The sequence below is a fragment of the Aphis gossypii genome, chromosome 2, assembly GCF_020184175.1.
Source record: "Aphis gossypii isolate Hap1 chromosome 2, ASM2018417v2, whole genome shotgun sequence".
NCBI lineage: Eukaryota > Metazoa > Arthropoda > Insecta > Hemiptera > Aphididae > Aphis > Aphis gossypii.
In genome coordinates, this window is record NC_065531.1 from 83,757,505 (window position 1) to 83,781,478 (window position 23,974).

Below are 23,974 nucleotides of genomic sequence, written 5' to 3' on the forward strand. Positions count from 1 at the left end.
CTGTATTTACTATGTTTTTCGCCGTGGAATTTTTCATCTTTAAAAGTTTAAAAGTAAATGTTTTATCTGGTAAACATTTAAAAAATAAAGCGGTTTCGTCTGTGTTCAACACATTTTGTGGCTCGTAATTTTTCAACAAAGTTAAAAGTGTATGGTGTCACTCTGAACACACGTAGTTATCGCTAACACTAGAACTTTCACCACACATTTTTTTGAAAACAATACCGTTTTTCTTTTTTTGAAATTAGTTAACGATCCATCACTAGCTGAGAAAAACCAACTCTTAGACGAATGATTTTGCTTTTTCTTTTAGTAATAGAGGCCGCTTACTGGCACATTTTCCCCTCTACATTGCGCGGGCCAACCCATTGTACTAGACTCTCTTCTAGTCTTGGATGCTCAACTTTACTATTGCGTTTTCTACCACCGCTTGATGACATAGCATGATTGTATTTTTCCCCTTAAAAATCGTAGATAATGTACTTAAAAGATTCTGATTTTTTTCCGAAATCGTCAGGCTAACTTTTTTTTAAGTTAGACGCTCTCGTCACAAGAATGTCTGTACTTGATTATCAAGCCTACATTCAACTATCGAAGAGTTAAAATACGATAAGAGACGATTAAGAAATAACGATAATAATTCTATACCTAGTTATCGAAAATAGTAAATTAAATGTCTACATAATTTTATAGTAAATTACCAATTAACAAAAAGATTATAAGAAATATATTTGGTAAATAAACTACGAATTACCGAGCAATGAACGGATGAAACTTCGAAATGTCACGTGTTAGTGGCCAGTTTTACCAAAATGTAATTTCAAATAATCGAGTGTACTTATAAATGAATGGTTTTTATTCGAATTACCGCGAGATTTTCAAGAGAACAGAATAATATTTTGTGATATTATGTTATCATCTTGTAGGAGCAAAGATATAGATAACAACATTTTTTGGCGGGATTTGATTTCATGCGTCTTGTTTTTGGTTGAAAGCTTATCATTTTATGATAAATTATGTATACTTCTACTTCATAGTTCATCAAAATCATAATAGGTACTTACTATTGTAATTAGGTACATTTAGTTTAATTTTTAAAAATTAACAACAATTTACGAAATAACGTTTTAATCTTAAACTGTACTTAGCATAATGGGTACCCATTACTTCTTAATATTTTCATACTATACACTCAATGGGATAATTTTGTAATTGATAGTTTTTGTTTTCTATAGTATTAAAACATCAAGTATGCTTGTATAAATCAATTTTATTCAAACACATAAATAATATTTTCTTATATGATTCAATTGATAATTTTATTAGTATTTTTAGAAACAATAATGGAAAAAATGGAAGTGGACGCTGCAGTAGCCGAACAAAAGTTCCCATTTGATTTGTGGAGAAAATTTAAAAGTATGTTTACATTTATAATGGATGAAGAAGCTGAATCATTGGAAGAGCATGCTAAAATTATGCGTGAAGTTCTGAGTAAAATGGGAGAACAAGAAGGAGTTTTTAGTCCATTTGTTAGCAACAAAAGCAATGCATTCAGTGTTGATTACTATAAAGGTATATAAACTTTAAAATATTTTATTATTAATTTATAGATATATTTAAGAATTCTAACTTTATATGTTTCTAATACCACTAATACCTACCAGGAATTTGATTTATAATCTGGAAATATTTTTTTAGATTTTCTTTTAAGATCTTTACAATGTTTATAACTAATAAAATATAAAAATTGATATTTTTCTTAGTCAATTTAAATTATTGAAGGACATACCCAATAACATACAATTTTCTATTACCTAAATTACTTTATCAATCAATATACATTAAAAGAAGTCAATTTAATATTAGAATGTCCCTACCTATAAGTTAGTTTTAATTTTATTTAATTAATTTTTTTTTCAGAATTTACCATCTGGATCATTGGTCAACTAGTAAAAATTCTCAGTCAAAAAGGATTCTCCCCATTACATAGTAACTCTACTCATAGCCAAACATGTTTATTGGAAGTACTTTCTTGCCAAAATACGTATATTTATGATTGTGCTATTAATGATTATTCTAAATTTATAACAAGTAAATTAAACAATTATACTATTATACAATAGTATTATTTCTTTAAAAATATTTAATTCCTGTGTTTTTTAATTAAGATATGGCAGAGAATGTTGTTAAAGATTCATGGCCAATTGTCATTACATGGTGTAATCCTGAAAAGAATTTTCGAACTCAATTGTCTGTAATTGATTTCACTTCTATTCATATTTCTATTAATGACCGCGACAGTTATGTTTATTTGCTATCAAAATTATTTCAATTATTTTCTAGTAGTGTATTTTCTATAAATTATATAAAAAAAAATACGACTATAAAATTTTGGCAATCTGTCACAATAGCTATACACAATTCACATTCAATAGAAGTCACACAAGCCGGACTTCAATTAATTTTGCACATGCTAGCATCAATATCATATAAAAAATATTTTGAAGTAAGAAACAATATTATTTTTGATAAACTATTATATTTATAATTTATTAATTGTTTACTTATTATATTCTTTTAGATACTAGAAACTATTTATAAAATGCTGTTTGATACTATTGAAAAAGTTTGTTTGAAATATAATTCTACAGAACAATCTTATGAGATTCAAAAAATTTTAAGTAACATCTTTAATATTATATGTAAAGCAGGATCAATTCATGTTGTAGTTATAAATATGGCAATAATAGACTTAGTATCAAAATTACTACTTTCTGATAAAATTAAAGGTATTTATAATTTATTATAAATATGGGGTAATAAATTTAACATAAAACACTCATTATTTATAATTTTTTAAAAAAATTGTTGTTACTTTTCTTAAATTTTTTTATCTTTTGAATTGTCTCATACATTTTAGATTCCTTTTTTCCAAAATAATATTTTTTGAAGTACTTTGATGTATAAAATTGAATTTTGGATGCGTAATGAAATATAACTATTTAAAGTTTTTGATATTATAATTCTGTTTTTTCTTTTTTTTTTATGAGATCCACTGGAACAAAGACTAAGTATTTAATTGTTTTCAAAAATTTTTAAGATTTTTTAGTGTTAGTTTTTCTGAAAACTTTGTGTTTTAACATTTTATTTTATGTTTTTTAATACATTTTCAAATCTTGAGAAAAATTGTGAATTATTCAATACCATACTAATTATAGTATTTAAAAAAATATTTTACTTAGAAATCAGAATAAGGAATTTAAAATGTATATTGTCAATAAATAATATTAAAAATATTTAATAAGTGTTTTAATAATTTCAATTAATATAAAAATGTATTTTATTTTAAAATATTAAGTATAATTAAAAAAAAATTAAAGGTGGTCAAGTGGTAACGTTCTGTTGTAAAACAATTATTTTAGAGAATCTATCACTATATTAGGTCCAAAGGCCTATTACAGTCTTTAGTATACCTAATATAATACCAACATTTTTAAATAAAAAAAAGGGGGGGTCAAGTGGGTATTGCTATGTTGTACAGTAGGTATACAGTGAACCTCGGGCATAGAGCAGCATGCAGGTTACTGTAATGGGTGTGTTAAATTGGAATGCAATGATAGGTACTTATCATTGTATACAATAAACGATTCTGAACGCAGATGATTTGTCAGCCTAGGTTTATATGTATATTTTCCACTGAGTGGTGAAAATATGGTTTATGTTTTAATGACCTGAATACCCCAAACTATCTCATAACTTAAATCATTAACAAAAAACTTCAATTTTAAATCTAAAATTATTTGATTGTAAATAATCTTTATTTTATACGTGAATATTTGAATCTAAGTAACGCTCAAATTTTTTTATAATTATTGTAAGCTAAACTTATGAAAAGTCTTATTTAAAATTTATAACTCTTAGTTATATGACATTTTTAACTACAAAGTAATTTGCAAATATTCATGATTTTGACGAATTTTATGAATATTTGAAATCAAAAGCTAATAAAAAAAATTTGCATATGTATTCTTATAATTTTTGAATGTTTAAAAGATTAACTATTGAGGAACTTAATATTAAATTTTTAAGTATTTTTGGTCATCCAAATTTTTTTATTGACACTTCAAAAAAGAAAAATACATTTAAAAAAATTTCAATTGTCTATTAATACTTCAAAAAAAAGCTAGAAAATTTTGAAAATTTAACCAAGTATAGATTATGCAATTCCAGTTTTTTCCTGATTTTTTTTTGGAAACTTCTTATTTTTGACTTCATAACATATCAAAGATATAAATTCTCCATTGGAAACCACCCCTGAAGTGTTAAATTTAATCATTATTTAGACAAGTTATGGTGTATACAGACAAAATAAAAAAAAAATATATCATAGTAAAATCAATATACTCCTTACTTCTATCAGAATCTAAAAGGTACTATAATATCTAACTAGCAAAACTAATCATTTCCATATTTTAACAACTTTCTGTTAAATTCAATGTTTTTTGAGAGGTATGCATTTTTTTAATTTTATGTGTTATATTATATACATAAATCATCCAGTCGTAGATCTAGAAATCACAAATAGGGGGGTCTTATTATTAAAAATGATGAATAAAGAATTTTTTATTAATATTTTTTAAAGTAATTTCATTTTATATAACTTAAAATACGGCCGAAAGGGGTGGGTGCTAAAGCCCCTTAGCCCCCCTCTCAGATCTGTGCCTGATTAAATGAAATAATATTATTTATAAGAAAAGCATTTTACAAAATGTTGTATTTGCTTTATTGCAATTATATTTTTTGTATAAATATACAATAAATAACATCATAATTTATTTTATTTTTAGTGACAAAAAAACTGTCTGAGGCAATGTGTAAAGTTATTAAAGGATTACTTGATGATGGAATTGTTAATCCTAATATAATACTTGAAAAGTTACCTATGTATCAACTGATAAATGTATCTTCACCAGTAAGTATTAATTAGATTTCATATTTATTTAAATTAAAATATTTTTATTTTATGTTTAGTAAAATTATATTAATAGTTAACTTAAATTTTTATTTAATTAATCTAAGTAATAAGTATCATGAAAACGATACACACCCGTGGGATTGTTTTGAGGTTGAAGTCTTTTTATCCTCCCCACCCCAATAAAAACAAACTACTTTTATATTAAATTATACATTATTAAGGTATTATTTAATCACAAATATACTACAATGATAATGTTTTTTATTTTAAAATTTGATTGTTATGAAAAATATAGTTTAATAGTTGTACAAAATAAAGTTTGTAGCAATCATTAATTGATAACAATGTATGTATATGTATGTAATAAGTATGGTAAGGTAATATGTACTTATATATTAAGACAGGTTTCACTATATTTCATTGAAAATTATTTTTAGGTTTTAATATTTGTGGCTAAACAGTCATAGTATTGATCGATAAAAATAATAAAAAAAAATTGTGTGCTTAAGACCACACGACAGAAGTGAAAACTTCAACAAGGCAAAATTATTAATACGAAATACAATTTTTTTTGCGTTCTCTATTGATAAATTAATAACTTTTACAATGCACTTAATTATAATTGTGTATAAATTACTCCAGTAAATTTTACTCTAAATGGCCTTCATATGCATCATCATACTCTAAAAATGAAACTATAGGTTTATGGTAACTGAAATATGAAATAAATATTTTTGAATGGAATGTATTTTCTAAATAGGTACCTAAAAAAAAACTCCATCAATTGTTGTTCCATATTTCGTCATACTTTCATTCGGATCATTCGACATATTCAAATTAAATGTTGATATCAAAAAATCCACTAGAGGCTTGGATGTGTCTTTTGAAAAATCAACATTGAAATTTCCACTCAAAATCATTGGCAATCTATGAAAGTTTTCATGGAGAAGAGCAGATCTGGCTTCGGTATAGATCATTAAATTTTGATTTTCTTCATCCATCTTCTATAACATAGAGGGGGGCAGTAATTTGTTGAAACACTTCTGAGTACAACAGAAAATTAAACCGAAATACTTAAAAAAATATCTATATTAAATGCTGCTGATACGTGTTGTTGCTATAGTGACAATTATTGCTATTAGTCGACTCGAGCCGACTTCACCCGATTGAGCGTTACATTATTAGCGTGACGGCTTAGTTCAATTCAGTACTCACAAAAAGTGCTAAACACGCCTAAAGAAGTTTTCACTTCAAATAATAATAGTTATTGTTGACCGTATGAAAGTCGAATTAATTAATAATTGTGTAAAAATATAATTATTAATATAATGTGTAAGGAGAAATAGGAAACTTTGTAAGCTCCATAAACAAGTCCTGAGTTCTCACCTTATATTTATTGTTTACGAGTAACTTAAAACAGATATTTTTTTGGTATGAAGCTAACAGAATCAAATAATAGATTGAGGTTAAAAAATAATAATATATTTTACTTAACTTTAAGAATTGGTACCTACCATACTATTTGGATTTGTTATATATCATTGACTTCTAAAATTTAACCACAAATTTCACTTTTAAAATTTAATTGTTTATATTATTATTTATTTTATGTTTTCAAAAATAAATAATGTATAACGATAATCATTTTTTTTGAAACATGATTAAAAATGTAATAATATTTTTAATTTAGTATAAAAAAGAGAAATTTAAATATATTTTATAAATATTTTGTTTCAAACAAAAATTAGTTATTCACTACCTAATAAAAAAAAATAAAGCTTTAATATTTATTTTTATTTTTCAGGGAATGAATGTGTTGTTTGAATTTTTTATTTTACAAGAATTAAAAAACAATAAAGAAATGATTGAGAATGAAAAAGATAATGTAAACTTTTTTGCTGATGAAAAGTTAGTTGAATTCTTATATATAATATCATTGACTATAAATATTAATTTGTAACCAATGATGTACTTATTATCCTTTTTTATTTTTTGTTCAACTTAAGTGTTTGTTTTAATTCATTTTTATATAAAATATAATTTTAGAAATAATTCTATCAATATGTCAATACCAAGTTCAATTTGGTTTCAATTTTGGAAGTACCTAAATCAAACTATACAATCTTCTACAGAAATTCTTACTGCAAAAGAGTTTCAAATCATAAATACTGCTATATGTCTTGCTCTTCATTTAGACATGATTTTTAAAGATGAAAACTATCAATTTTTGCAAAATATTAATGCTAATAAATTATTAAATAAAATGATGGACCACGTTTTAAATCATAATGATCTTTTTACTATAGAAACGCTGGTATCTACTAGTGGTAGTCTAGTTAGTATTAAAGAGTTTTCTTCCTTTTCAACTAATGATGCTAAAACAGTTATTGCTATTCTTTCTTTACCATGGATGAGTATTTCTAACACATATTTAGAAATTTGCCCTTATTCAAACATTTAAGTGCTATTGTAAGCAAATATTCTGTTATACTTAGTAAGTAATTTAACATATTAAAAATTTATATTGTTTTAAAAATGAAGTTGTGTAATTTAATATTTATTTTCAGATAATAAACGAATAATTAAAAAGTGTCTTACTTTTATTAGTCGTTTGCAAATTAATGTGTTGTATGATTGGAGACAAAATATTGTTATAACATCACTTAGAGATAAAAATATATGTGAAATATCAATTCTAAATTTACCATTTTTATTTCATAAGAAAAAAAATCAAGATATTTCTATTTTATTTGAAATAATTAAAGATTTTGATGAGTCCACAAATATTGTGTTTGTTAAAAATCTAAGAATTCTCATATGCGCTATGTATGGTAAGACCATTATTCGATATAATGAAACTTCTTGCCAAGAAGAATTATTATGTATAGATTGTGATTGTAAAAAAATACAGCCAAATTTGCAAATATGTTCAATAGACAATACTTGTGAAAAAATATTAAATGAATATTGGAAAATATTACTTTTATCATTTGTAAACAATTTGAATACAGACATCAGATGTGAAGTCATTAAGAACATACCGATGATCATGAATCATTTTTATCCAGATAATTCTTTTAGAAAACATATGTTAATGTTGATAAATGACAAAGACGAAGAAGTGCGCATTCAGAGTTCAAAAATTTTAAATTCTATCATTTTTGAAAAAGATTCATCAGGAAATATTGAAATAATTGAATCAGTTTTTTATCAAACATTAAATATTCTTTGTTCAACTGTAAATAGTAGCCTGAAAGTTGGAAATAATGAGCTACAATATACTTGCTTAGAAACTATTTTCAATATTGGATGGTAAGTTTTTTATGAAAAGACATTATAATATTAAAACAATACTTTAATTCTTGTAACAAGAAGCTAGATTTGGTTCATTTCACTACATCTGGTATAATAATAAGTGTAATTTAATTTGATCATTGATCTGTTACTCACTATGTGGGAATTATAAACACAAAACCATTTTACTAATAACAATTATATTTTCAAATTAACACTATGTACAACAATTTTATATATTTTAATTTTCAGTGTGCCAATTGATTCTACTATACTTCCATCAATGGAATTTATGTTTCTATTTTTAATTCATCCAAATTCTTCTTATGCAAGTGTTGCAAAATTTTATATGACTGAAATTGCTGCAGCTCATAAAACAAAATTTTTAGTAATATTTGATAGATATGAAACTGAATTAATGCAATATATTGCTAATAATTTAGTTGCATGTTTTCATGCTTACCATCCCAACATTGATGTAAAAAAGACTTATAACAAATTAGGTTTCACGCATAAAGATATGTACGCAATAAAACAAATTATCAAATATATATTTCCTTGGTGTATTAAAAAGCCAGGAACAAGGAAAATATTAAGTGAAATTGCTTCATTATCACAAAAAACTGAAAGTACCTTGGTTAAAGAATCATTTAAAGTAAGTATTACATTTGTACAATTTTATACTTTTCTGTTAAAATAATATTTTTTTCATTACTAGTACTGTTTTTCTCATCTATTGCTTTTTGAAGATACAGACATTTGTAAACAAGGCTGTTTACTTTTAGAAGAAATAACAAGTACTCCCTTAGTGCATTTGGTCAGACTTTCATTTACTGTAAGGAAAACTATTTTTATAGGTAATATTTAATTATATTAAAATTATTTTATTTTTAAAGCCAATTATAGCTGAGATACTTACACATTTCCACTCAAAACATGATAAAGCTACTGAAGCTATTAAAATAATTCAAACATATGATGTTCTATTTAATGTAAGAAATGATACTTCAATTGTTAACTTTGTAAGTATGGTTTTGATTCAAAATGTTGTTTAATTAAATTTAAATATTTTCAAACCAAAATATTGTTCTAAATTATTATTTATAAAAATAGAAGAGAATATAAGCTAAAGTGGCTAATATATATAAATGTTTCATTTTGTTAAATTTCATAACTCATTGGGTTGATGAATTTATGTTATATTATTATATAAAAGTTAATTTATAAAATAATAGCTTAATTTAGAATATTTTCTTAACATCTATAATATTTCTGATAATCACATTTAATATGTATGGTCTTACTATAGTTTCTAACTGATGGTGAGCTTTGCACACTGTCATAATATTTTAGTAAAAATTGTAACTTAAATTTATATTTCCAGGCTGATTTTTTATCTCCGAGATTTTTGGGCCTTCTGATGATTTTAGAATCAAGATTAGTAAAAAACTCATCAGATTCTATTAAGGAAAACATTTTATTATCATTAGGAGATATTTTCAAACTAATGGGTAGTAATTTTGTGACACCAGCAAGGTTTAAAATATTGGCCATGTTACGTACAGCTATATCCTTAAAAAATAGGGCTTTCATATATCTAGGGTTAAAAGCCTGGGATTCATTTATTCATTGGTATGTTGTTAACCACATAATAACTATATACGCAATTGAATTTTAAATTGTTTTATTGTTTTTAGTGTTAATATGGAAGCATTGGGACCTATGTTAAGCTCCATATTTGTATCTCTTGTGCCACTATTAGATGTTTATCCCAACAAAGTTGCCAATATGTTTTATTTTATGGTTAAAAAGAACGAAAAATATCTAGAAAATCATATAGCTGAGTTATATTTCTTAGATCCACACCCAGCCAATCCTATAGTCTTCAACATAGTTCAAAAATACTCAAAAAATGTATTGTATGTTGATTTTTTTTACCGTTAATGTTATTCCTTAACTTAAATTGATTTTGTTGAATTAAATATTTTTAGCAAACAACCACTGAATAAGTTATTAATATGGTTATTGGACATTGTGGCTCATACAACATTGGAAGTTAAACTTCATGGTTTAAAACGATTACATTCAGAACTTTCAATTCAGCAGTCTGAAGTAACTAAACTGATACTGTCCAGTGACAATGTTAATTCTGTAATTATTGAGGTAAAAAAATCATATAGTACATTACATAATAAACATTTAAATGTATTTAACATATATTTGGTTTAATTAGTTATTGGAGGTTTTAACTGAAAATTTACGACATCATGATAAAAGAGTGAGACTTGCCAGCAGTGAATGTTTAGGAAAAATTGGAGCATTAGATCCCAGTTATTTACCAAACAATATCATTAAAGAAGGTACTTGTAGTCCTTAATTAGTAAATAATTTTAGAAAATATCTATTACTAATAATTTATATCTCTTATAAATTTACGTTAAAATTATTGTTTAAAATTAATTCATAAAAATAGTTGTTTTTTATATAATGCATGTTTTTTTAATTATTTAACTTAAAATTATATGTGTTTAAATAAAAATGAAAATGTAAATGAAAAAATTTGATATTTATTTATTAATATATAAATTTTTTATTTTAAAAATCAACTATTACTATTCAAATGTTTTTAGGACGAAACAAAGAATTTCCACTAGATATAAAAAGCAATGACTTTGCCATACGTGCAATAACCATATTAGGACAAGGTTTACAGTCTGCTAGAAATTCTCGATACATGGATTCTTTTGCAGTTGCAATACAAGTATTACTTTATATTTATATTCATATAAATAAAAGCATAACTAATTATTTATTATTAATTATTAGAAAATTTTACAAGTTTATAATGTAAAGAAAGATTCAGAAATCTGGTCATCTATCCCAAGCACATTGCATGAGATTATTGATCCACTTTCTTCATCTCGCTACACTCTAGAAACAGAACAATACCAAACAGGAATGCCACATCCAATATTTGGGTATTAAATTATTATACATTTTTTTTTTTTTTATAAATCTATTAATTTATAAATATATTCAAATTTATTTATTAGATCTGGAAAAAGTGGTACATTAAACATGTGGGCTTTTAATTGGGTCAATCGCCTAGTTCCTTTAATTAATGATGAATATGCTAAACGTATTTTTGTCTATTGTAAATCAAGCATACGATCAGATAATGAAGCAATGCTTTTATTTTTACCGTATGTTTTACGTAAGTAATATTATAATTTTTTTGATATTATTAATATTATAATTATTTAATTAGTAATAACTTTATTTATTCATGTTTAAAAAAAAAAAAAAAATTAGTGTATACAATTTTAAGTACAAATGCTGTAGATGGCAATTTAATATACGAAGAACTTCTAGCTGTTATTAGTAGTGATGTAGATGATACAACTAATAACGCAAATATCCCAGAAACTATTAATGACATTATTGCTGGTAGACAAATTGCCATGGAATATGAAATGACCAATTCTTCTGAACAACAAAATGAAACCACTACTCGTGTAATGTATGTTAAAACAGCATTCACATTATTTGATTTTTTGTTTAAATGGACTCGAGAACAAAAAGCATCAAAGAATAACATCTATGAACCAGTTCTGAGTAATATTATTTTCAACATTTTAGTTAGGTACCTATTTTTAAAATATTTTTTAACCTTTTTTAGAATTTTTAACAAGATTTTGTAAATTAAAATTGGCTGAAAAATCACTGGAGTATGATGAATATGCTAGAGCACTTTTGTATCTTGAAGATTACATTCATGACAATAAAGACAAACTTCAAGATCATCTACCAACTCTTTCTGTATGATTCAATTTGATAATAATATTTAATTACTCTTCATTACTTTTATTTTATATTTTATTTAGCAAATTTATTCTAAACTAAATGATGCTGATAGTCTTAAAGGTATTATTGCTGTTCATAATAACGACCCATCTCCTCAAGAAATGATACTTTTACATGAAGTTAATGGACAATTACAAGTAAATGCTACATTTTAAATAAATAATATTAAACATAATTTATCAATCAAAATATATCAATCTTCATATTACTATTTATTATAATTATAGCAGTTTATAGCTTATAATTTATAATAGTAACATTTTTTTATTACAAATCCATAGTTTTAATAATTTTTTTAACACATTAACCTTTATATGATCATCAGCAGTCATTTGTAATCCTAAAATTATATATTTGTGATTGTGGATAATAAAAACCTATTGTATGATCGCCAGCTGTCATATTGCAGTTACTGTGTTAATACTGTAATTTTAATTAACCCAATTTCAGTCATGCATATAAACATTGCAGCCTATATGTTTTAGTGCCGTATTAAATTGTGGTTCTAAAAAGTCTTGTACTCTGGTTACTATATATATATTTATATTATTTTACAAATAACTTAACTTGTTTTAGGATGCTGCTGCTTGTTATGAAAAATTAGCACAAATGTATTCAGATCCTAGTTTAGAGTTTCATAAGGGTATGGTTAAATGTTATCTAGGCATTGATCAGCCATTTACCGCATTAAAAATAGCTGAAGGCTTAACAAACATCAAGTAATACATTAATTTTTGAATATTTTTAATGTTTAATTTTTCATGCTTTTAAAACTGTTAAAATCTCAAATTTAAGATCAGATTGTCAAAACACATTATTTGGTGAGAAGACTGAAGCAACGTGGAGTCTTATGATGTTTGATAAATTAAAAGAACTATTGACTGAAAAACCATTAAATGCCAGTGAAAGTTGGGGTGTTTGTATTGGTCAAGCCTTAGTATATTTTTTACATAAAGATAAGAACAGCGTACGCAAAGAAATTTCTTCCATAACAAATCTGGTCACAGAATCTCTATATATGTCAATGGTTGGATCTGCCGGATACAAAGAGGCGTATCCATTTATTGTTAAGTATGTTTTTATTGAATATATTTTATTATTATGTTTCATTTTTTTATTGGTCTTAGATTGCACATTTTAAATGAGATGGAACAGATATTTGATACTATATTCAAAATAATGGATGGTGATACTTCCACAAAGACTAAATTAAAAGAATTGATTACTAATGAAATGGATGAACGATTACAGTGTCTACAACCTCAAGCATATGTTTTACAACAAGTTTTATGTATGCGTAGAGTTGTTTTGACTGCTGCTCAACATTTAGTTACAGACGAATTAAAGCCTATTATCAACCATCAAATTGGTATAAGCTGGTTGAAAAGTATTAAAGTCGCTAGAAAGTATGTATAATTAAGATTTGATAAGTAATAATAACAAAAATTAACTTAATATAACCTTGTACTAGTAATAAATATTTTAAAATTTAAAATCAGTCTAAGTCACAAACGTTTCATACAAACCAATTACTTTGATTTATACTTACATAAATACTTCATACAAGTCCTAGGTTCCTATTTAAATCTTAAACTTTTAGCTTGTAACTTTACTTACTAAGGTATCTGTTTTAACTTTTTAACTTTTCATTATAAACAAAGTCCCCATTATGTCATGTTATTATTAAACTTAGAATTTTTCATTCAATCATTAATATAATTAAATTCTACAAAAAACAATGTTCAAAGGTGTTCATGTAAAATTCAATAACCAGAATCTTCACTAATTAAATCCCAAGCAATCCACTTAAATGCCTGAAAATGAATTAGTGCAGGAATCAGGAACTTACTTGCTTCTTGACTTATTTTATAAGCCTTCTCATGTCAATTATTTTAAGGTCACATTTGAGTTTTTATTAAAACTTTTTAGACAAGGCTCATAAAATAAGTCAAGAAGAATGTAAGTCCCTACACCAATTCATTCTCAGGCATTTAGATGGATTACCTAGGCCAATTACGATTATGATTATTTATTTTTTTATAAAACGGCTTTTTTGTTTTGTAGAATTAAATTTTATTAAAACTATTACAAGATTAGTTTTGTACTAAAATCAAACAACAATGAGATTTAGTTATTAGAAAAATATTAAATAATTACTTTTAGATCTCTAAATTTTCAACAAGCATATTCAAATATATTAGCTGCTGAAAAATATAAACCTACAGAACTTTTTATTGAAAAAGCTAAGTTGTTATGGAAAAAATCTGATCAAGGACAAGCAATTGCAACTTTAAAAAAAGGGATTAATATGCTTTTCCCAAATATGGACATAATTAAAACTTTACCATGTGATGAACAAATAGAAGAACGAAAAACAGGTGCCTCTGTATGTACAATATTTTATTAATTTATCATATAATTTTATCATCTACACTTAATTAATTCAAGGTTTGGGTATTTAATTTCTAAATATTTATCTCTGAAATGTCTCACTATTATCAAAACTTTAGAGTATTAAAATGTATGTTACTAACATTCAATTGTAAATTCAAATGTTTTAATCTTCCTTTGCATTAAATTTATTTACTATGGAAGTATTATTTTTGGAAACAAACAAATTATATTTGGACGGGAATATGTATAATGAAAGAACTACACTTGTAACTAATTTTTGCCCTTTGATAATAATCACTAATATTTATCAAACGTATGAATTTCAATTCCAGGCTTTATTATTGTTATCTAAGTATAATGACAAAACTGTAAACATAGATTTGGAGTCTAATTTATCTAATATTGAAAATGCATATGAAATGTTTGGAATGTGGGAAAAAAGTCTTGTGAGATTTGCACATTATCAAGATCGTATTCTCAACACTATGACTCCTGCAGTCTATTATACAAAAGGATTGTAAGTATTTAATTTTCCTATACTTTTTTTTTAACAATAATTAACTTAAAAACTTATTATAAATTAATTAAAATTGTTTAAGGAACTTAATAAACAATATAATTCATTGTTATGGGTTATCATTACAATATGGTTGTGAATATATATATCAGTCAATGCCCAAAATGTTGAGTGTTTGGTTGGATTTTGGAAGTGATTTTAATCGAGATTTAAAAAAAAAAAATAATAAAACGTCACTGTATTTGGTAGAACGAAAAAAAACATTTATAAAGATGACCAAACTCATAGGTAAGTTAACACTAATTAAAACATTTTCATTTTATTAATTTATGTTAAATTAAAATAACAATTTTAGAAGGATTTATGTTAAGATTACCGACATTTATGTTCCTCACTGCTTTTTCTCAAATTACATCTAGAATATGTCATCCATTAGAAGAATGTTTTAAAACTTTGACTGATATCATAGTTAAATGCATACTTGACTATCCTAATCATTCTTTATGGATGCTGATGACTCTACATAAAGTATTAATTATTGATATTTTATTAGAATTCATATTTCTTATTTTGTAAAATATTTATTCATGTATTTTTAAACTGTGTTTTAGTCACCATTTACTGTAAGAGTGAGTAGATTCAATTCCATTCTCAAACATTCAAAATTGGTTAAAGTTAAAACTTTGTTGTTCCAATTTATGGAACTATTTGAAAATTTATCAGAATTGTGTAATACAAGTCCTCAAAATGCTCCAGTTGGTGTTAAATTTCCTCTGCAAAAAATTGCGAAAAATCTACCACGTTTGTTAACAAATGGTTATTTTAGCAATATTATGGTGCCTGCTCAAAAGTTCCGCACTTTGGTATTACCACGCATTAATTCTAACCGTAATACTAAACATAACCCATTTCCTGAGTAAGATCTTAATGACTAATATTTCACATTTTAATACATCAGTTTTAGTACTTATTATGTTTATTTAATATTTTTGATATGTTTAGTGATCTTGTATATATTCATGGAATCAAAGATGAGGTTTATATTTATAGTTCACTTCAAAAACCAAAACGCATTATTATTTTGGGTTCTGATGGTAATGAATATCCAATGATGTGTAAACCTAAAGTAAATTATTCTATAAAAGCATTTAATTAATTAAGACTTAATATTATTTTTTAATACTTTATTTTAATTGTTATATTGATAGGATGACATAAGAATTGATTCAAGATTAATGGAGTTTAATAATATTGTCAATATGTATTTAAAAAGAGATCCAGAAGCAAGAGATCGAAATCTTTTTATAAAAACATATGTAAGTATTAATTTGTTTTCTTATTCTCAGAAAGTCAAGTCTGAATTTATTATGGTTAAGAATAGTATATACTAGCTAAATTGCCCAGTTACACCCGTGTGTATTTTTTTTTTATTATTATTGTATAACAAGAATATTAATGTATGTGCGATTCGTGAGATTATTTTGATCGATAAACTTCTCAGAAAAATTTTCATCTACAAAAATAATAGGTTGAAGATAGCTGGATACCAGCTGGCTGTCTTGCTGCACAATATGTATTGGTGATGAAAAATTATTATTAATTAATACACTTAAGCACAACATTTTTTAAAGTCCTTTCTTATTGCTCGGTTAAAGTATTTGATAAACTACTGTTCTACATTTTTAAGTATGTATGTTTTGTAGTTTTTGAGAACAGTGATCAGTGAGTGAATGGTACTTATATATATATATAGATAGATTATTGTCTATTGAGTTAATACTATATAAGAATCTATAATTAATATGCTTAGATATATTACATATTTTAAATGCACTCAAACAATACATTTTAAAAACATATTTATGGAAACAAACCATGTTCTGTATCAAGTCTTAACCAGATATTTAGATACATTTTATATAAATGATGGTTAAATATTAACTAAAAAAATCATTTATTTGTTGAACATACTAACTGAAAAACTGTCATACCTCTTTTTAACCATAAATGTCTTCATTAATTTCTATGGATAGATAACACATTTTATCTTAAATTAACTATTTACCTGTTTTTAAAAATATCTAATTGTTTTTGTAGAGTGTGGTACCTATGATACTTGACTGTGGTCTAATTGAATTAGTTCAAAACGTAGTTACTTTGCGAAGTGTAATTTTAAACTGCTACGAAGCAATAGGGATTAAAGTATCAAAAAGTACTTTACAAGGACTGGTCTGCAGTAAGTATATTTTTAACCTCATTTAATTTTAGAAAAATGTATCATGAATAATTTTATAACTATTACTTTAGATATAAAAGATTCTTTGGAAAAAAAAAGATCAGTTTTTATAAATAAGGCAATACCAAATCATCCACCTGTTTTTAGAAATTGGTATCTTAAAGAATTTCCTAGCCCAGGAGAGTGGTTAGCAATTTTATTAAAATTTCATTCTAATTGTTGTAAATTTATTATTAATTAATTAATTTTTTTTTTTTTTTAGGTATATAGCTAGAAGCGAGTTTACTAGAACAACAGCAGTCATATCTATAGTTGGTTATATACTAGGACTTGGTGATCGTCACGGTGAAAATATTTTATTAGATTCAACTAATGGTGGTGTGGTTCATGTTGATTTCAATTGCCTATTCAATCGAGTACATATCAAATATATATTTTTTTTTACTAACCAGAACACTTGTACAATATTTTATTAATTTTTATATTTTATAATTTAATTTTAATTATCATAGGGTGAAAAGTTTGAATGGCCAGAACGAGTACCATTTCGTATGACTCATAATATGGTAGATGCTATGGGAACTGGAGGACTTGAAGGAATGCTTTCAAGTGCTTGTGAAATAACTAATCGTGTCATGCGATCTCATACAGAACAATTAGTTAGTGTTCTTAAACCATTTTTATATGACCCTTTAGTCATGTGGACTGGTCGTGACACTATAGCTGATGAAAATTCTGAAATGGCAAATGATCAAGTAAATATACTTACTATTACAATTACATATCATTAATCTTATAATTTTTATAATTTTACATATTATAAAATTAATGCTATAACTGAAGTGGTGTGGATTTTTAGGTTTTTATATATTATTATTTAATAGTAAACATATAAGTAATTATATAAGAGTAAAAAATGTAAAAGATTTGTTTAATACAATGTTTTTTTTTTAAAATATTTTAGGCCTTTAGACATTATGGGAATATGGGATATTAAGTTTCTTCTCTCTACATAACTTGGAATATTTTATAATCTATGTGGAAAAAAATATTTATATTTTTTAATTTTCAATTATTACTATAATTTTAATTTTGAGACTTACCCTTACAATTACATGTTTATATGTTTTGATGTTTATGATTATTTTTATATATTTTTATATTTTTTAAGAGAATTTAAAGAAAATTATTTGTATGTTTTATTATAGATTATAAGAATCATATTTTAACCTAAAAATCTAGATCCTATTTTTATGTATACACTTAATATTTTAATAAATATTATTTAATAGTACTCAATAAATTTAATGTATAATTTTTTAGGCTAAAGAACATTTGAATAATATTGAAATGCGTCTCCAGGGGTATGTAAGAGCTAATTTAAAAAATTCTTCCATGCCACTATCAGTTGCAGGACAAACGCGTAAACTTATTGAAGAAGCCATTTCTGTTGATAATTTATGTCAAATGTATATAGGTTGGAGTGCATTTCTGTGATATTAGTAGTAAGATTAATTCAATTTTAAGTTATTTAAAATTAAATTCACACATTATCTATTGTACTTTTTGATATTTATTAAGTAAGTGTTTAATATGATTGCATAAGCATATTATATAAGAATTTTTGATACTATTTTATTTTTAATAAACAAATTTTAAATGTTTTTTGTTTGTATTTTAAAATTCAAAGTGTCTATAACAGCGTTTCTTATACTTTTTATTTGTGTAATCCTTTTTTATGTCCACTTTTATTGCAGAACCCCTATAGTTTTTTTTTTGGCTTTTTATAATTTTTATTTAGCTTCAAACTATAAGTTATTACTGCTTAATAATTAGAACGCTACTTTATTTCAATAATTTAATGTTTAAAACATTTTTTCACCTTAAGCCGCTATTAAACTTTGGTTAGATTTAAGATTCTGAATGAAGAGATCTAAACAATTGTGTTTTTTATATGTGTGTATCATTACTTGTCAAAATAATGCTTCAATTTAAAACTTCAGAGGTGGTTTCCAATAGCAAATTGAATATCATTAGTGCATTATAGAGGTTAAAAGAAAAAAGTTTAAAGCAGTTTTCAAAAAAATTGGGAAAAACCTAAAAATGGTGAAGGAAAAACAGGAATTTTTACGCAACACCAGTTTTCGACATAATCAATTTTTTTAGATAGTTGTAACTCAAATAGTCAAAAACTAATCACTGTAAATACTTGATGTTTTCACCAAATGTTTATATTAGTATTATCTATACTCGGTTATATTTTCAAAATGTTCTAGCTTTTTTTGAGCTATTTATAGACAATTGAATTTTTTTTTTTAATATATTTTTCTTTTTTGAAGTGTCGATAAAAAAATTAGGTGACCAAAAATACTTGAAAATTTAATACAAGATTTCTTATAAGTCGTTCTTATTGTAGTAAAAAAATCTTGAAAATTTGCATATCATTTTGTAGTTGAAAATTTATAAAATATTATCTATTTATATTTAAGGTTAAAAAATTAAACACTAACTTTTTCATAAGTTTTCTTTGAAATACCTTAACAGAAAACTCGAAGTGTCATTAAAGAAAAAAATGTTATAAACGTCTAAATTTTACATTTTTTCGAAATCACGAAACGATAACGATGATTTATCCTCAAACGATTTTATATATATTATATTTGTTACAATTCAAAAAGTATTTCATTGATACTAGAAAAATTTCACGAATTTTTTAGATTGGGATTTTCTTTACATAATTTAATTTTTAAAAATAGTTCGCCTATTTTAAGGCATTTGAAATATTCGTTTTTTGTTTATAAATGTCGATAAATTTTTTTGACAATGTCAAAGTACTTAAAACTTTAATACAAAGTTCCTCATGAGTTTATCTTTTAACGATTCAAAAATTATAAGAATACATATTATGCACAATTTTATTTATTAGCTTTTGAAGTTCAACTATTGACAAAATCATGAATATTTGCAAATAACTTTGTAGTTAAAAATTTCATATAACTAAGAGTTAAAAATGTAATACAAGACTTTCCATAAGTTTAGCTTACAATAATTATAAATGAAGTTGAGCGTTGGCCAATTTTAAAAATTTTATCTAAAGATAAAATGTTACGAATACAAATATTCACGTATAAAATTAGTTATTTAAATTGAAATTTTCTGTACATGATTTAATTTTCGGATATTCAGGTCATTAAATCATAAACCACCATTTTCACCACCCAATTTAAAAGGCAATATTTTTTCAATGTGACCCACTGAAGAAACATGTTTGGGTATTATTAGCTTAACATTTTGATATTGGATAGTTCCGCGTCATTTATGACAACTAGTGGGTGTAGTGAGACGTTCAAACATCGTACTTACCCCAGTCCCCGGTTTCCTAATTGCATCATGGATATCGCTAATACGAAATACACCATCATTACTTGTACACAAGAATGCGCTTATATTGCCTATTCACCACTCCGTGTTAACAGTAAGTAAAATGGATTCTGATGGTGAAATTACAATATTTTAATTTATAACCATATTCTCATATTATCATAGACGTTGAAAAATGATAGCGAACTATATTCGTTAATGCCGTATGGATGCAAAGCAACTTGAATAAACAGTACTCATTTAACGATATTCTGTTAGACTTATTTTTTTAGTGATCTAGTCGGTGATAGTATCCAGTAAATTATCATTATACTAGATAATTTAGATCAAATCTTTACGGTCAACAAATTGCTTATAGCTGACAAATTATAACAAACTTATACATATTTTACCCTTGGCTTTGTTTACAAGTATTATTATCTGCAGAAATATAGGAGAGAGTCCATCAAGGCCAATACCCGTTTAAATTTTTAAGCTTTCTAATTCATTAAAAACATCCATGAGTTTAATTTCACAACTGTTAATAGAGTCTGGTAATTCGGTTATTCGATAATTATTTGAAATAAAGGGAATATTTTCTTTTTTATAAGTAGATTCAAAATAATGGCTAAAAATATTAACGATGCTTTGTTCGTCGTTGGCTGTTCTGTGTTCACATAATTTAAAAAAACGAACAAGATTTATTCCATTATTTCATTATTTGTTTACACAAATTTGATTAAATATAGATTTTACAATGTGATTTAGATTATGAGATGAGAGTGAACATATATTGGATTTACAATTATCCGTTTTTTTTTTTTTGTTTTTGTATGGCATCACTTTAACAACAGTAAACATGCTTTCATCTTCAACTTTTAGGATAGTTTCTGGAAGAAATTATAAAGAGAAAAGTTCTCAGTACTTCCAAAAATTATTCCTAATTTATACATCTTAACTCTTAACTCAAAACGAATAAATCTAAAGCAGTGGCGTATTTACGAGGGTGAGATGAGGAAGATATATCTCCCCCTTGATCTTTTTTTAGCATATTTTTATGCATTAGCTAATAGCTTGTATGAAAAGATTAAAAACATATTTAAGAAATTTTACGAAGGAGGTAAATATTCTCTATTCACTTATGAAATATTTGTTGTATTAATTAATTGTTTAAATTTTGAATATTATTTTAATTATAGTCTAGATTGAATGGGCTCTTAAAGCTTTACATTCATAACAACATAAGATTGGATTTTGAAGAAATAGATAAAAAAAACCTAGTAGACTACAGTCCATTTTGTAAATGATAAATAAATAAATTATTCATTATTTAATTCATATTATTTATTATGATGTATATTATAATTATAAAATTTATGCACCTACCATGAATATATATAATTAGGGCTCAGATTTTAAAGCATTAGCTTCTATTTTATACATGAGATAAAGATTTAGTTTTTATACAGAAAATCATTTTACGTCATTCTGATTCCAAATAAACCAATTTTTTTATGTAAATCCTTTTTTTGATTTTTTATTGTTTTAGATTCTGAACGGAGTGAAGAATGTATTGATTTTACAATGATGTATGTTTTTTTTTTTTTTGTTTTGTTTTTTTTTTTTGTGTCTGTGTACAGCATAACTAGTCGAAATAATGCTCCAATTTCAAACAATGGGGGTGGTTTCCGATGTAAAAGTGAATATCCTTGGTGCATTATAGAGGTAAAAAGTTAACATTTTCCAACAGTTTTCAAAAAAATCGAGAAAAACAAAAAAAAAATGACGGAAAAACGGCAATTTTTACGCAAAACCAGTTTTCGACCAAATCGATTTTTTTTTATGGTTGTAATTCAAAAACTAATCACTGAAAATACTTGAAATTTTCACCAAATGTTAATGTCAGTGGTATCCGTATATAGTTAAATTTTCAAAAAATTTTGACTTTTTTTGAGTTATTTATAGACTACTGAAATTTTCGATTTTTTTGAAAATTTTTTTTAAAGTGTCGATAAAAAATTTTTGGATGACCAAAAAGTTTTGAAAATTTAATACAAGGTTCCTTATGAGTTGTTTTTAATGTAGCTAAAAAAATTAAAAATCGTTAGTCACAATTTTTTTTTATAAGCGTTTTTAGTTCAAATTTTTACGAAATCTGTCGAAAACGCGAAAATTTGCAAGAAATTTTGAAGTTGAAAAATCATAAAATTTTTTTCTTTTATAACTAAGTTTTGAAAATTTGGTACAAGGTTCTCCATACATTTTTCTTCAAATATCTGTAAAAAAAACTCTACCGGATTCAGGCAAAAAATTTTTATGAGTGTTTGAAATTTAAATTTTTACAAAAACCGCGTTAAATAACAGTTTAGCCTCAAACGATTTTTGATATTTGTTATTATTCAAAAAGTATAAGTCGTAGATACTTGAAAATTTTACCAGTTATTAAGATTCGCGTTTTCTTTACGTGATTTAAATTTCAAAATATTTTGACTTTTTTTGAGCTATTTATAGACAACTGAAATTTTCAATTTTTCTGAAAAAATATTTTTGAAGTGTCGATAAAATTTTTTTGGCCCTATCAAAATACTTGAAAATTTAATACAAAGTTCCTCATATGTTATTCTTATAGTGATTAAAAAATTATAAGAATACATAGGCACAATTTTTTTTTATTAGCATTTGAAGTTCTAATTTTGACGAAAATTCGTCAAAATTATGAATATTTGCGAAATATTTGAAGTTGAAAAATCATAAAATTTTTTGTGTTTATAACTAAGGATTAAAAATACAACACTAAGTTTTCCATAAGTTTACCTTCAAGTATCTATAGAGAAAACTCGAAGCATCATTATAGGAAAAATTTTAAGTGCGTTTGAATTTTAAATTTTAACGAAATAGCGTAATGATAACGATTTATCCTCAAACGATTTTAAATATTTGTTATTATTCAAAAAGTATAAGTCGTAGATACTTGAAAATTTTACCAGTTATTAAGATTCGCGTTTTCTTTACGTGATTTAATTTTCAAAATATTTTTTAATATAAGCTGGTTTTTTTAAACCACCTTTTTCACCAACCACTAGAAATTATATCCTAGGCTGACAAATCATCTTCGTTCAGAATCGTTTTTCGTATACAATGATAACTATCATTGGATTCAAATTTAACACTCCTATAATATATAATAATGATCCATACAGCACCTAATGTACAGCAGAGCGGTACTCACTTGCCGACTTTTTTTTTTTTTTTTTTTGACATGTATATATTTTATGGCTGAGGGTTATTCTGTTAATTTGTGCGATATCGAGAATGTTATCAGTTAAAACAGCTA

The 23,974-nt window shown here is 24.9% G+C and overlaps 1 protein-coding gene across 1 annotated transcript; it reads left to right on the forward strand.

Moving 5' to 3' along the window:
- Positions 1–1,030: 1,030 nt before the first annotated feature.
- LOC114119781 (serine/threonine-protein kinase ATR-like) lies at positions 1,031–18,944 on the forward strand. Its single transcript, XM_027981476.2, is given in 38 exon segments — positions 1,031–1,249; positions 1,336–1,572; positions 1,921–2,091; positions 2,169–2,506; positions 2,582–2,789; positions 4,848–4,972; positions 6,780–6,883; positions 7,022–7,398; positions 7,401–7,469; positions 7,543–8,287; positions 8,522–8,924; positions 8,988–9,104; positions 9,166–9,291; positions 9,654–9,901; positions 9,967–10,188; positions 10,261–10,432; positions 10,503–10,629; positions 10,900–11,030; positions 11,096–11,247; positions 11,323–11,483; positions 11,582–11,884; positions 11,949–12,088; positions 12,154–12,270; positions 12,710–12,852; positions 12,929–13,204; positions 13,261–13,539; positions 14,297–14,519; positions 14,860–15,044; positions 15,127–15,332; positions 15,400–15,572; positions 15,656–15,960; positions 16,047–16,170; positions 16,253–16,360; positions 17,142–17,280; positions 17,352–17,466; positions 17,543–17,696; positions 17,793–18,035; positions 18,604–18,944. Coding segments are annotated over 37 exon segments (7,632 nt in total). The 5' UTR covers positions 1,031–1,249; positions 1,336–1,343; the 3' UTR covers positions 18,778–18,944.
- Positions 18,945–23,974: the final 5,030 nt, after the last annotated feature.